The sequence below is a fragment of the Micromys minutus genome, assembly GCF_963924665.1.
Source record: "Micromys minutus genome assembly, chromosome: 21".
NCBI classification, from domain to species: domain Eukaryota; kingdom Metazoa; phylum Chordata; class Mammalia; order Rodentia; family Muridae; genus Micromys; species Micromys minutus.
Window position 1 is genome coordinate 48,947,252 of NC_137956.1, and position 15,148 is coordinate 48,962,399.

At 50.7% G+C, this 15,148-nt stretch overlaps 1 protein-coding gene across 5 annotated transcripts; it reads left to right on the forward strand.

The window, feature by feature from the left end:
- The first annotated feature begins 554 nt into the window (after positions 1–554).
- SLC25A38 (solute carrier family 25 member 38) lies at positions 555–14,786 on the forward strand. 5 transcript variants are annotated; one of them, XM_080934902.1, is made up of 8 exons: positions 642–738; positions 4,207–4,274; positions 5,498–5,619; positions 6,436–6,520; positions 8,812–8,991; positions 9,227–9,401; positions 11,485–11,651; positions 12,706–14,786. In XM_080934902.1, exons 2-8 carry the CDS (start codon positions 4,218–4,220, stop codon positions 12,826–12,828), a joined length of 909 nt encoding a protein of 302 aa, XP_080791028.1. In that variant the 5' UTR covers positions 642–738; positions 4,207–4,217; the 3' UTR covers positions 12,829–14,786. The 5 variants fall into 5 exon arrangements, 4 of the variants coding, with proteins under 4 accessions (XP_080791027.1, XP_080791028.1, XP_080791029.1 ...); XM_080934903.1 differs by lacking the exon at positions 642–738 and adding an exon at positions 3,935–3,978; XR_013975485.1 differs by lacking the exon at positions 4,207–4,274 and having other exon boundaries at positions 555–738; positions 11,525–11,651; positions 12,706–12,834.
- The last annotated feature ends 362 nt before the right edge of the window (positions 14,787–15,148 follow it).

Below are 15,148 nucleotides of genomic sequence, written 5' to 3' on the forward strand. Positions count from 1 at the left end.
ACTGCCTGTGAGCTTCTGGCTTCAGCAAGCACCACACTCACACCCACACATACAAGAGCCAGGCAAGGTGCACATGCCTTTAATTCCAACATTTCGGATTAAAGAGGCAGGTGGAGCTATATGAATTCAAGGTCAGCCTGGTCTACACACTGAGAGAGACACACAGACAGTCCAGGGCAGCCAGGGTTACACAGAGAAACCCTGTCTCGGAAAAAATAATGAACAAATAGGAGAAATGTGAATTGTATTTTTAAAAATTCGTGTCTAAGAAGAAGGCAGTCCACCCTGCTTCAGTTCTTAAATATAAGTTAAATACAATTAAAGCTCAGCCAGTCAGCTATCTCAAAATGTGTTTTAGCTACCAAAAGAAAAGCGCGGAGCAGGACGCAACCCTTTAACTCGGCAACTGAGAACCGCGGACCCTGCAGTTCTGGGTGAAGCCACCAGGTGGCGATGGGATCTGTTGCCGGATGCGCTACGTCACCGGAAACGGGAATCGCACCTTTTTTGACTGGTTCCTCTTGTTTCCCCTCCCCCGGAAACATAGAGAGGCCTGTCTCGGGTACTGAGGCCTGAGGCAAGGCGAAGGGGTGGACGGGCTCGGGAGGGATGGGCGTGAGCGCAGAGTCCCGAAGCCTCTCAGTCGCCGGGGCCGGGCTCGCGTCCCCAATGATCGAGAAGGCGCGCTCGGCGCTGCTGCCGTCGCAGGATGTAGAGGACACGGTGGAGACGCTCATGGTGAGCTAGTGGGAACAGGGGGACAGGGACGACTTTGTGGAGCGGGACAGTGCTTCTATAACATTCTAGTTCTAGAACACTCTAATGGTAACTGGTAAGGGCGCCTCGGGCCGCCCGCTTCAGGACACCTTCCCTGACCCGCTTCCCCGCAGGCTGTTGCCTTGGCACTTGGAGGCTCGTCAAGGCCACGCCCCTCCCGTCGGATTGGTTGGACTGCAGGGTTACCATTGGTGGAGACGGGCAGGGCGGAGTCTCGCAGCCAACCATTGACGGAGGTGGGGCTGCGTTGGTAGGGAGGGCGGGCCTGGGCGCGATGCGCTTCATAGGGGCGAGGATGCATGGCTTTGAAGATGCTTTTTAAAAATTCTTTTTTTGTTTTGTTTTGTTTTTGAGTCGGAGTCTCTCTGGAACTCGCTATTTAGACTAGGCTATTCGAACTTCAGAGTGCTAATACTGCAGGAGTGTCCTCCCCTATGTCTGGTTCTTTTTGGAAATCTTTAAAGATAACCACTGTGGTTCCAGGACCATGTCTTTCAAAACTGCATACCTTTTCTCCCCGGCCCGCCATCTTTTCCCCTGATGTGTGTTGGACGTAGAGACTTTGTTTTTCGTTTCGCTGCGGGATGGTAGAAAGCGTGGAATTATTTGACTGTTGAAATGCTGCTCACTCCCATCGTGTTTTGCACAGTTCTATCAGCTCATTGTGCTTTTGGTTTTTATTTTTATTTATGTGTGTGCTGCGGGTAGGTACACAAGAGTGTAGATGCCCAAGAAGGCCAAAAGAGCGTTGGTATCTGCTGGAGCTGGAGTTAGCGGTGGTTGTGAGCACCCCTTTCCGTATGGGTGCTGGGAACCTTACCGTCCTTCTGGAAGAATACTGTTCACTTTTGACTATTCTCCAGGCCTTTCAGATTGTTTCGATCTGTTCTCACACGTTAAAAATTGGAATATTTAGCTTTCTTTAAGCCGTGAGTAAGGTTGAGCTGCTAAAATAAGTCAAATCTGTCTAGAGGTCAGAGGTCAGGAAAGCACTTTCATCTCCATCACTGTAAGAAAACTAAGCCCAGGACCAGCATGGTGGCTCATGAAGAGGCAGGCTGTGTGAGCATTGACTGTCTCAAAACAAGTGCAATAGACTCACAAAATCTACTCTCAAAGGATATGCTGTAAGCATACAGAGGTCACGAGGCCGTTCAAGTTACCTGCTTTTTCTTTTTATCTTCTTTCCTTTTTGTAGTTTCTGGTTTAATCTGTTAGAATTGATGGTGAGAGGCAGTGGTGGTACACACCTTTAATTCCAGAATTCACAGACCAGTGAATCTCCAGTTCCAGGCCAGCCTAGTCTACGGAGCCAGAGATTTAAAAAAAAAAAAAAATCCTGTTTTGTTTTGTTTTTAAGCTGTTGGCTTTTTGTTTCAGTGAGTATCGGGCTAGTGATGTTCTCAGTGGCTGTGCTGTGAAGATAAGACATTTAAAAAGCAATTTCTGGAGATAAAAGATGGCAGCCTTAAAATAAAGTGGGTGCAGGGCTGGAAGTACAGCTCAGTAGTTGCAAGCTTGCCCAGCAGATATGAGGCCCTAGGTTCAGCTCCCAGAGCAGATGGATAAATGGGGTCCAGTGCCTAGAACTGTCCAGAAGCTGTAAACACCGTCTCTCTTGTAGCCTCGCTACACCAAACAGCTGGGGGGAGAGCTGGGGAGCTTTTAACCTTTGCTGCGATGGGACAGTTAGGGGCTGTCGGACCTTCCCTGTGAGTCTGCTCAAGTTGTGGTGCATGCCCTCTGCAGTCCAGTTCCGTGATCAATCTTTTGTTTTGTTTTGTTTGAGAGGGTCACTGTAGTTCTGGTTGTCCTGGCGCTCCATGTGTAGATGAGGCTAGCCCCGATTCCCAGAGATTCTCCTGTCTCTTCCTCTGGAATGCTGGGATAAAATGTGTGAGCCACCATGCCTTGCTTCAATGCCAGTTCCTGATAGGATCATGAAGGACACGGTTGTGTCTGTTCTTGTTCTGCGTCCTTAGTCATAAGGGTGATGGATGGCCACTGGGACTGCTCCAGTCCGGGGACGGTCACTGGACCCTGACACAGGACTTTGTGAGCAGCAGAGGAACTGAGCCAGAAGGATGATGACTGGTGTTTGAGGTGAGAAGAAGGCAGGGAGAGCGGCATTATGGTGGTAGAGGACAGTGAGTGTGGTCAGGGAGGTCAGGCAGGCTGTGCGCTGCCTCAGGGCCTCGCAGCACAGTTGACGCTCTGTCTTGGAGAGAGATGGAGCAGCCAAATCAGCTTTTATTTACACTAGATTAATACCAATGACTAATCTGTCATGTTTAGAAGTTTCTAATACACTTACCATTACTAACAACTTTTATTACATTCTGTTTTCTTGTTTGAGTTGGTAATTTATACGTGAACGGAGAACTGTCTTGTTGGAATTGAGGCTCCAGCTTGCAGTTTTAAAGCTGACCCTGGCTGTAGGATAGGAATAGATTGGAGGGGTCAAAGGTTGAGGTAAATAGGTTGTGGGGTCAGCCGAGAAGGAAAGTGTGGACCTTTGACCTGGGATTTCTCAAGGAGGTGGGTGAGAGCCAATTAAGCAGAATGGAGAGTTTGGAGAGGCCCAGCCCAGATGGGTGCTCCCTTGGGTGGGCGTGCTAACGAGCAGCAGATGAAGTGAAGGGGAGAGATGAGCTCAGGTTTGTAGATGTCACTGAGGTGCCTGTAGGACTTCTGAGCAAGGGCAGTGTGGGTTTGTCTGGAGCCCTCTAGCGTGGTTCTGTGTGGATGGAAGGACAGAAACTGAAGCTGGCTCAGGGAGTGAGAGGACGGGCCCATCGCTGGGGCTGGCCGGGGAGGGGGACCCACACCGCCACACTTGTAACCCCTTGCTCATCCTGAATAGACTGTCTTTAGAGTCTCCCTGCTGTTCGGCAGAGGGAGGGCCGTCATCCGGAGAGGTCAGGAAGCATCAGGCAGAGCGAGTCCCCTGAGACTGAGGAGGAAATAGCTGTGGAGGGCTGTTGTCCAAGTTTCCAGTTTGGACTGTTGACTTTGAGATCGCCATGGGCAGGAGGGGACACGGGGTGGCAGAGGGGACAGGAGGGAGGGTAGAATGGGAAAGCTGTGAAGTCTGGTCATGGGTGAGGCTGCTCTGAAAGGGCTGCAGACTGAGGAGATGACGTTGATGCAGCTCTGAGGAACAGGCAGAGGGAAGAGAGACCTGTAGCCAGCTGGGGTGGGGTAGGTGGGGTGTCGGTGGAAGAGACCAGTACTTAGAGAGGTAGTCAGTGATAGCAAGTGTACTTAAGAGTTGAAGTAAGTTAAGGACAGGGCAGAGGGTGGGGCCTAGGCTGAGTCTGTGGAAGCCTTACTGGAGGTTCTGACTAGATGGGTGGAGGGTGACTGACAGGGTAGGAATGGAGATAGCACAGCGTGGCACTGGAAACAGGCTCTGGGGCTGGTTTCCAGGCAAAGGAGAGATGTCTCGGGACCTGGCGTGTGAGGAGCTTGAACTCCCCAACACTGACAAGGCTCAGGTGAGGCTGAGGTGCAGTTTGGGGAGTGTTCATCAGGGGAGGGGGCATTGGCTGCCAGTACAGCAGATGTGTTGAAGTACACACTGCCTGCTGTCCTGAGAGTCCCTGCTGGCACCCCAGGGCTGTTGTCCGGTCCAGCATTCACCCCTCAGAACGTCCTTGCTCCATGCTCTTCACACTAACTCCACTTGTACTTGGAGGTGGCTTTTCCTCTCCGAAATGATGCTGTAGATGATGTAATAGAGACGTCATAGTCATTGTAGCCCTGAGGGCAGCAGTGTGTCAGTTATTTGAACAGTCTATGACCATATCACCTCGAATGCACCCAGTCTCTGATCTCAGGAGTGGGGTCGGGGGAGTGTGCAGATGCCACTCAATGAGGGAAGAGCTGGTCTCCAGATGGGCTTGTCAAGTGTCCTGTTTGGAGGAGAGGGAGTTTCCAAGTGCCCGTTGTCATTGGGATTCTGCCGTGTTCTGGAAAGGGGACACTGTTAAGGAAGCTCCAACACCCTGCACTGAGGCTGCTGGGGCATGCCTGAGGGCGATACTTCAGTATCTGAAGGAGGGCTGCCCATCTGTGTGGAGTGGGAAGATAAGCCAGTTTTGAAGGCTGAGGGAGGGTGGTTCATAAGCCAGAAGTAACTGCTGTGTAGGGTTGGTGGTGGTCTACCCGACCCAGCCGGAGGGTGAGTGCAGCAGGGGGCAGAGGGCTTTTGCTGTTTTCCCAGACAGAGTTCCCTGTGTAGCCCAGGCTGGCCTGGAGCTCAGAGATCCGTCTCCTCCACCTCCAACCCCCAGTGCTGGGGTTAAAACCCTCACTGACCGCCTCAAAGGCAGACTTTTAAGCACAAAAATACGTGGAGTGCTATACACAGTAGGCAAGCTTATGCATTCATGGTTTGACATGTTTCTGTGAATATCTCCAGATCCTCTAGCCGGCAGCTAGAACTGTATGCAGCATTAGGAGAGGGTCAGTAGTGGTTTGCTCATGCTGGGTAAGGAAGTGTGCTCAGAAAATGGACATGCTGGCCAGGGGACCAACATTGGTAGTAGTGAATACTGAGACCAGAGGGGCTCCTTTTGCTGTGCACATTTCAGAGATGGGGAGATAGAGCAGGGCTGTGGCAGTTGGTGCCTGAAGGGTTTCAGAGGAGAAGCATATGTAGAGAGAGGAGCTGGAGGTGGTGGGCAGGTCTGCTGACGCTGTGCTCCTTGTCTTACAGTTACACCCAGTGATTAAGGCTTTCCTCTGTGGCTCCATCAGTGGGACCTGCTCCACGCTCCTCTTCCAGCCTCTGGATCTCCTCAAAACCCGCCTACAGTCCCTGCAGCCCTCAGACCTGGGGTAGGCCATTGCCCTGCTTCGTGGAGGAGCCAGGAAGGAATTACTCCATAGAGAAACACGAGCTAGGCTCGAATTCAAGAGTTTTCTTCCTGTGTATCTCATGCTGACTTTAAACATGCAATCCTCCTGCCTCAGCTTCCTGAGTACTGGGGCATGTGCTTTGTGGATACTGTTTTCAAGAAAAAAGTTATGTAGTTTTACATACATACATATTATGGTTTAATCTTGTTGATTAGAAGGACCCCTCTGAGCAGCCCCAGAGGGCCTCCCTAGGTGACATTCGTTGTTTCCTCGTGCATTGTTATAACGGTGCTGCCTGGAACTGGGTTTTGTGGAAGTAACATCCATTTTAAATGTGAGTCGTGTCTCTCAGCAATAGGGGAAATACACAAACTGTCTGAAAGTGAAATTTATCCCATTGCGTGTGGTGTGAATAGACAGGTGAATATGTATGTGCCAGACCTTGAACTCATGGAAATCAAGATAATTCTAGGGCTGGAGAGATGGGCCAGCTGGTGAAAGTGCTTGTTGACAAACCTGACAACCTAAGTTTGATCCCAGGGACCCACGTGGTAGAAGAGAACTGACTCCTTGTCAGCTGTCCTCTGACCTCCACGTGTGTGTGTCTGTACACACACACACACACACACACACACACACACACACACACACACACACACTGTAATAAGATTTTAAGAGCAATTCTAAGATGCAGTATAGAGATTGCCATGTGTTCGGGTGGTCTGTGAGTGGGAAGTTCTATGATAAACATGTCTAACATTTCTTTTCTTGCCCTGTCCGGTTTGTCTCCTTCAGGCCCGGGCGTGTTGGGATGCTGGCTGTGTTCTTGAAGGTGGTTCGCACAGAAAGTCTTCTGGGCCTTTGGAAAGGGATGTCTCCTGTAAGCTGCCTTTTGGATCTGGGCTCTCTTGTGGTACTTTCCTATTCCTCCACCTCCTCACCAGGCGCTCAGGTTTCCTGTGGCGTGGGAGCATGGGGTCCCGTTTGTGTGGATCAGTTACTTTACTCTGCCGTGACCGCATCCTGGATGGAAGCAGGTTTAGGAGAGGACACACTGATCTGGGCTGTGTGAGGAGGTAGTCCATCTTGGTGTGAGAGGCACAACAGCAAGTAGCTCTCAGCAGCCTTGTGGAGGGGCGTGAGGCAACTGGTCACACCTCAGCAGACAGGAAGCAGAGCGCCTTGGCTAGCTGTAGGCAGGACTATGACATAGCTCAGAAGCCAACTCTGACCCTGCTAGCAACCATGCCTCCCACCGCTTATGTTCTGCAGCCTTTCAGAACGGTGCCACCCAGTGGGGACAGGGTGTGTAGACATGTGGCATGTGAGGGACAGTTCCCTTTCAAACTGTGTTCTGTGGCTTTGCTCCCCCGTTGGTCCTGGTCCAGTTCTCTAATGAACAGTTGCTAGGTTTTTAATGAAGCCCTGTTCTGAGTTCGTGAAGCTGGGCAGGACTTTCTAGGCAAAAGGATGGAAGATCTTAAGAAGAAAGCCCTCCCTTCAGCAGGAAGGAATACCGTGGCCATGACACTGTGGAGAAGAAGAACCCACACTGTTTTTGTCGTCATAGTTGAGATGGGTCACAGCCTCAGCGTGTGGACAGCACAGAGCACCTGCACTTGTGAGCAGAACAGACACAGAAAATATGGTCTGATGTTGGCAGCGTGTTTGTGAGCCTGTGCGAAGACTTCAGCAAGAGAACCCTCTTGAGTGACCACTGCCATTCAGCACAAGTGAGAGATAGTGTCCTGTGTTTGGAAGCAGGCTCGGGCAGGAGAAGGCCACATTTCCAGCACAGCTGACATACTGGAGAAGGGCGACTGCAGGCGGTCAGAGGTGAAGCTGCCCCGCCAGTGGAGCTGCAGCCACCGCACGCACCGCTCCTACAGAGGGCCCATGTCAGGCAGCTCACACCTGCCTGTGACTCTGGGTCCAGGAGATCAGATGCCTTTTCTGGACACTGTTCTATCATACACACATGCAAACCCATATACCGACACACCTGTATACACATAATTTTAAAAGTAACTGTTGGTCATAATTCTAGCACTCAGGAGGCAGAGGCAGAGGCAGGGGGGACCCATGAGTTAGCGGCCAGCCAAGGTTGTATAGTGAGACTCTGTCTGAAAGAAAGCAAGGGTGGGAAGAGTTTGTTGAGTCACACATCAGAAGATGGAGAAGAACGGATCAGATCCAGCAATGTGGATATTGTTGAATTTGCTAAGACGTTCCAGACTGTACAGTAGAGGACACGTAGTGGGATCAGATTGCCTGAGGCTGCGGCTCCTGCAGCAGCTTTGATGAAGGGAAGACACCTGACGGGTGGTGTACTGAGCAGTTTCATAAGTCAACTTTCATCTGTCAGCGTCACCTGCTCCTCAGCCCAGGCATGGGATCACATGGCTTGGTCCCCATGGCAGGTCAAGGTCCGTAGGAGCCCTTCCTTAGCTCCAGATGCCAAAGAGGGAGAAGAGGACAGTGGGACGTAAGGCGAGGAGGGCTGCAGTCACATACGGTTCATTAGTTACTATGCCTTGTTTGTAAATGAGCTTATGTGTGCTTGGACAGTGGAGACAGTAGTATGCATAGGGCTCAGTGTCATCCACTGGTCTGGCCACCCCAACAGTATGAGGAGACCGTTCATTCCTCTCAAAGTGTGACTGTCAGCACAGCACCAGCTCCAGAGCTGGGCCCACTGCCTGTCCCCGTAGCCTTGCCTTTGCCACCGCTGCAAAAGTGGGCTGGGACACCCACACCCTTATTTTTTGCCCAAAGGCTTTTTCTGGCCCTCAGGACCCACCTTGCTGGAAGTACCCAGGCATTGGTTTCTACCCCGCCCCCACAGCAGCCTCCAGCCTCTAGAAGATGGAAAGTGATGTTTAAATTCCACCCTTCCCCTCAGCAGAAAGATCACAGAGGGTGGGGTGTTCTGGTTGCCAGAGCTTGGGGGTGGGGCAGGGGGCAGGGACTAACTCACCCATAGCTGTGACTGCTTTAATACACTTTGCTGGCTGCAGCCTTCCCTGTCCCTGCCCTTCTCACTGGTGCTCCCTTCACATCATGAACACCTTGCATGTGGCTCACCCCGGGATCTCCAGAGACCACTCTCCAGAGGCATCTTGCAGTTTTGAGTCTTTGATTCCTTCCTTTCTCCTCTGCCTTTTGCTGCAGTCCATTGTGAGATGTGTCCCTGGCGTAGGAATCTACTTTGGCACCCTGTATTCTTTGAAGCAGTATTTCTTTCGAGGCCATCCTCCCACCGCCCTGGAGTCCGTCATTCTGGGCATGGGCTCTCGCTCTGTGGCAGGGGTCTGCATGTCACCCATCACGGTTGTCAAGACACGCTATGAGGTGAGTCTCGCAGTTCTAGAACCTTGGGGTTCTGGGTAGAGAGCACTGGTGCTGGCCCTGGGTGTGTAGTCTGACTTAGGGTCAGGTATGTTCAGATTACTCTCTTTTGTAGGCAGGGCAAGCCATATGTGCACCAAAGTCTTGGAGCCGTGGCTGGTATGTGACACGAAGTCTGCTTAGGCTGCCGCTCAGATGCTGGCCTGTGCCAGTCACTAACTCTGCCCATCCTTTGCAGAGTGGGGCTTACAGCTATGAGAGCATCTATGCAGCCCTGAGGAGCATCTACTGCAGCGAGGGCCACCGCGGCCTCTTCAGGGGCCTAACAGCAACTCTCCTTCGTGATGCCCCCTTCTCAGGGATCTACCTGATGTTTTACAGCCAGACCAGAACCGCACTGCTTCACGGCACAGGTGAGAGTGGTGGGCAGAGGACTGGCAGAGCCCCTGGGTTTTGCCTTTTTCTTTGGTATTCTTAGCAGCTTTAGGAATGGAGCCACTCTGGGGCTGGGGGCTGGGATGCAGAGGTAGGGGTCAGACTCTGTCCCAACACGAGCCTTGTGTCTTCTAAGGGAGGAGGGAAAGCTTGGTGAGAGACAGGTATGTTTTGCCAAAGTTCTGCAAACAGCACGCCACAGACATGATCTGAGGGACCCTAGGACAGAAGGGTGCAGCCTGCGAGTCTGTTTTTCTTTTTTTTAAAGATTTTTATTTATTTTATGGGAGTACACTGTAGCTGTTTTCAGACACACCAGAAGAGGGCATCTGATCCCATTACAGATGGTTGTGAGCCACCATGTGGTTGCTGGGAATTGAACTCAGGACCTTTGGAAGAGCAGCCAGCCCTCTTAACTTCTGAGCCCCCTCACCAGCCCCCATGAGTCTGTTTTTCAATTCATACTTGGTGTGATTCCCCATCAGACCAGTTTGGGAACACTGATAGTTGTGGGCTTGAGGAAAAATATTTTCACTTCCTCCTTTCTGTATTACCTGATCTTCTGAGCCCTTCATTTGGGTGGAGGTCGAACCGTAAACTTGAGGTGTTTGTTGCAGACTTTTCTCAGCAGTAAGCTTGTGGGCCAAACATGGGCCACATCTGTGGGTTGTAACTGCTCTCCAAACAGCAGAGTTGCCTGAAACACATTCTGCTAGATGACCTGAACTCAGTAAAGTGTGTGGACAACGGTGAACGTGGACATATTACCTGAGAGAGTGTCTGAGGAGATTGGCTCCTTTTCCCAGGGAGCAGGTGTGGGCCTGCAGGCTATAGCCTCATTTTGCAATAGAAATTTAAGGCAGTAAGGAAACATAGAGGTGGTATTTTGTTTTTGTTTCGAAACCTAGCCTTATTACGTCATCCTGGTTGGCCTAGAATTCAGTATTATTATAAATCAGGCTAACCTCAAACTTTTAGAGCTCAAACTGTCTCTACCTCCAGAGCACTAGAATTAATTGTATAATTAATACACATTAAGTAAAAAAACAAAAACTTTCCCACCCATTAATTATAAAAGTCTCTTAATATTGGAATTAATCAGTAATTTTTAAATATTGGAAATATATTTAATCTTCTTGATGAGTAAAAAAAACTCAAGTTTTTCTATCTAGACTCAGTTAAAGGTAAGAGTGTCTACACCTGCACTGTCCAGTCAGGGGGTGTCCACACCTGCACTTATCAGTCAGGGGGTGTCCACACCTGCACTGTTCAGTCAGGGGGTGTCCACACCTGCACTGTCCAGTCAGGGGGTGTCCACACCTGCACTGTCCAGTCAGGGGGTGTCCACACCTGCACTTATCAGTCAGAGGGTGTCCACACCTGCACTTATCAGTCAGGGGGTGTCCACACCTGCACTGTCCAGTCAGAGGGTGTCCACACCTGCACTGTCCAGTCAGAGGGTGTCCACACCTGCACTGTCCAGTCAGAGGGTGTCCACACCTGCACTGTCCAGTCAGAGAGTGTCCACACCTGCACTCACCAGTCAGAGGGTGTCCACACCTGCACTGTCCAGTCAGAGGGTGGCCACACCTGCACTTATCAGTCAGAGGGTGTCCACACCTGCACTTATCAGTCAGGGGGTGTCCACACCTGCACTGTCCAGTCAGAGGGTGTCCACACCTGCACTGTCCAGTCAGAGGGTGTCCACACCTGCACTGTCCAGTCAGAGGGTGGCCACACCTGCACTCACCAGTCAGAGGGTGTCCACACCTGCACTGTACAGTCAGAGGGTGGCCACACCTGCACTCACCAGTCAGAGGGTGTCCACACCTGCACTGTACAGTCAGAGGGTGGCCACACCTGCACTCACCAGTCAGAGGGTGTCCACACCTGCACTCACCAGTCAGGGACTGCACAGCTTTCAGCGACAGACACCATCATCCAGACACATCACAGACCTTCGTCAGGTCTGCTCTGAGAACACTGGATAACCCTGCCTCTTCACCATGTATCTGAAGAACCTGCATTTTGTAACCTCACCCGGCCCTTGTTCTGTTTCAGACCAGCTGGATGCTGCTCTGATGCCTGTTGTTAATTTCAGCTGTGGGATATTTGCTGGCATTCTGGCTTCACTGGTGACTCAGCCTGCAGACGTGATCAAGACTCATATGCAGCTCTCCCCAGTGAAGTTTCAGTGGATTGGCCAAGTGGCCACTCTCATTTTCAAGGTAAGGCTGCAAAGTATGTGTGGCTCTTGTGGTTGGGGATGTCTTGAGCAGCTGGACATACCCTCCCAGTGTGCTAGCCATGTCGGGGAGCATGAGCATTGTGCTTTCCAGGGGCTGCAGCGGTGGCTCAGCAAAGAGTAGCTCCTGCAGAGGATGTCATCTCCAACAGCCTGATCTAGAGCCCTGGTTTGGGATCAGCCCTTGTGTGTGTGTTGTATGCTGCTTGGTGTTTGTCTGCAGCCCTGGTTGTGTGCAGCGTATAAATAGTGCAGCGGCCTGAACAGTGGTGCACATCTCAGCTCAGATCTGTGGCAGGAGAGCCATCTCACAGCAAATGAACCACAGACACACGTACCAACCAAAGCTGTGCACACAACCCTGCATAAAGATTTTCAGCCAAGCGAGTTCCCAGTTCACAGAGCTTTTTAGCTGTCTGAGTCTGGTTTAATGTTCTTTTAAAAATTCCTTTAATTTCATTTAGGTGTGGTTGTATGCATGTATGTATGTATGTATGAATGTATGAGCAAGCGTGAATGTCTGTGGAGGCTAGAAGAGGAAATTGCATTGCCTGGGACTGGAATTAAAGACAATTGTGAGCTGCCTGTGGGTGCTGGGAAGAACACTCTGGAAGAGTAGCAAGTGCTCTCAGCTCCTGATATGTCTTTATGGTTCCTAAATGTCCTTTCTTGAGACAGGGCTTCTCTATTACATAGCTCTGGCTGTTCTGGAGCTTGTTATATAAACCAGGCTGGCCTTGAACTCAGAATTTGCCTTTGCCTCAGGATTTGCGCCAGGATTAAAGGTGTGTGTCACAACTTCCAGCTCTAAATATTCATTTTTAAACTAAGAAGTTTCTGTAGGTAGTGCAGATCTAAAGGGGTGGACCTCAACAGTTACAGTAAAAGTAGTTCATTGGTTATTTCCTTGGCCCCCATAATTCATAGGTTTGGCATGATATTTAAACAACAAGATTCTAAAATAGAGTAACATCCTGTCTGGTGCTGGTGGTATTGCTGCGTTGCTTCTAAAGGTTTCTCACCTGTTTCCATCACAGAACCATGGGCTGCGTGGCTTCTTTCACGGCAGTGTTCCCCGGGCCCTCCGTAGAACTCTGATGGCTGCCATGGCGTGGACTGTCTATGAAGAGATGATGGCCAGGATGGGCCTGAAGTCCTGAGAGAAGGGCTGGGACAGGAAGACCTGCTGTCTCGCAGTTCCTGCGATGGGCTGTAGCTCACTTTTCTGGAATCAAGAGCTGAGCACTGTCTCAGAGCCAGGCACAAGTGTCGCTGCCTTTCGTCCCGCATTCAAAGAGAGCGGATGGGCGGCTGGAGCCACAGGCGTGGAGCTGCCAGTGCCCATTGCTCCGCACACACTCCCCTTCAGTGCTGCACACCAGGCTGGAAGTGGAGCTTGGCTGCCTCACAAGGCTACTTGAAAGGAAGCCTCCGGTAGGTCGCTCTGTTTCAGCCACCTGCCTACGTTACAGAGCGCCTTAGAATGTCAACGAAGGAATCCCACAGTGGAGAAGGTGTGGGTCTCCTGTCATGTCTGAGTGCAGGAGTCTCAAGTGAGGGAAGACTGGACCTAAGAGAGCTGTGGTGGACCAGTGAGATGGCTCGGCAAGGAGAGGTGCTTGGCCCACGTGGAGGAGAGAATGGCTGCAAGTTGCCCTTTGACTTCCTCAGGCACTGTGGCGAGCACCCATACCCAATAAACAAATAAATGAACACTTTCTAAAATAAAGACATCAGCAGGGTGGAGAGTTGTCTGTGACAAAAACAAAACAAGCCAGACAGACATTAGTTTGTTCTCAGGGAGCCTCCTGTGGGCCCGGAGAACAGGACGGTCCTTCCCAGGTGTACTGTTGCAGTCTGTACTATTCTCACACTTTCTTAATTAAAGCTCAGGGGCTGGAGAGGTGGCTCAGAGGTTAAGAGCAATGCCTGCTCTTCCAGAGGTCCTGGGTTCAATTCCCACCACCTACATGGTGGCTCACAACCATCTCTACTGGGATCTGGTGCCACCTTCAGGCCTGTAGGCAGAAAGAAGCTGTATACATAATGAATGTAAGAAACCAAAAGAAAAAAATCCAGCACACCGTAAGTTCAAATAGACACAGTAGAGCACTCTGATCAACAGCACTTGAAAAAGAGAAAAAAAAACCATAGCAGAGGGGGCTGGAGAGGTGGCTCAGTGGTTAGAGCACTGACTGCTCTTCCAGAGGTCCTGAGTTCAATTCCCAGCAACCACATGGTGGCTCACAACCATCTGTAATGGGATCTGAGTGTACTCACATAACATAAATAGGAACATGCCATTAATCCCAGCACTTAAGGGAGAGGTAGGTAGGACTGAGTTCAAGGTCAGCCAGGGCTACAAGATCAAATCCTGTTTGGTAAACATGAACAGTATGATGGGACCTGGGCTTGGTGGCACATGCCTTTAATCTAGCACTCAGCAGGCAGAGGGAGGAAGATCTCTGCATTCAAGGCTGAGTGAAGTGCTAATACATGCAAGGTTCTGTGTTTATCTGCATCAGCAACAAACAAGAAACTGGTCCATTGTGGGATGCAGCTTGTCATTCCCTCTGGGAGCCAGAGACAGAACTGGAAGCACAGTCATCCCACACTTGTGAGACCCTAAAAGTGCAGCCATGACTTCCATGCCATCCCTTTACCCACTCATAATCCTCATTCCCAGACCCAAGACAGGGTTTCTCCGTGTAGCTTTGGCTGTCCTGGAATTCAATTTTGTAGAGCAGGCTGGCTTCTAACTCGAGATCAGTTTGCCTCCCAAGTGCAGGCTAGGATTACAGGCATGCTACCACTCCAAATTCTCTCTAGATTGCTTGAGATATGGAATACAGTATAAACGGATTGTAAATAGATGACTCATCCAATACTTTTGTAATATCTTATTGGGTAACCACCATTTTGTTGTTCTCAAATGTAGGGAGGGCCAGCACTTTCTTCAAGGACCAAAGGGGCCGGGTATGTACTTCTGTAGTAAATTAGTCCTAACAGGCCGCTCAGGCTTGAAGCCTGCTCTTCACTGCTGTGGTGCTGATGGGGTCAAACAAATGGGCAGAGTATACCGTCCAAGTCCTAGGCTGTGAGGGGAAATAAACACCTTGTTTGCACTGGCCCCCATCTTTCATACATAGGGTGTCACTTTTGTTCGTAGTTGTCCTTACATTCCCATTCTTTTGTATCAGGCCTATTCTTAAATGGCCGCGTAGTACTCCATTATAATAAACCTACTAACTGCATTTTCTCTTTATGCGTACAGTCCTGTCCTTTATACTTTTAAGAAGACATGTAAGGAGATAAAGTCTGAACTGCCCGCCGGGAAACCGTTCCCACGCGGCAGTCCTCCATGCTCTGCCTGCTGTACATCCCTCGACCCGCCAGCTACTTCCGGCCCGCGGTCTACAGGGCAATTGCAGCAGAGCAGGCGCGGTCCACTTTAACTTCCGCTCCGGCGCGCTGCGGCGG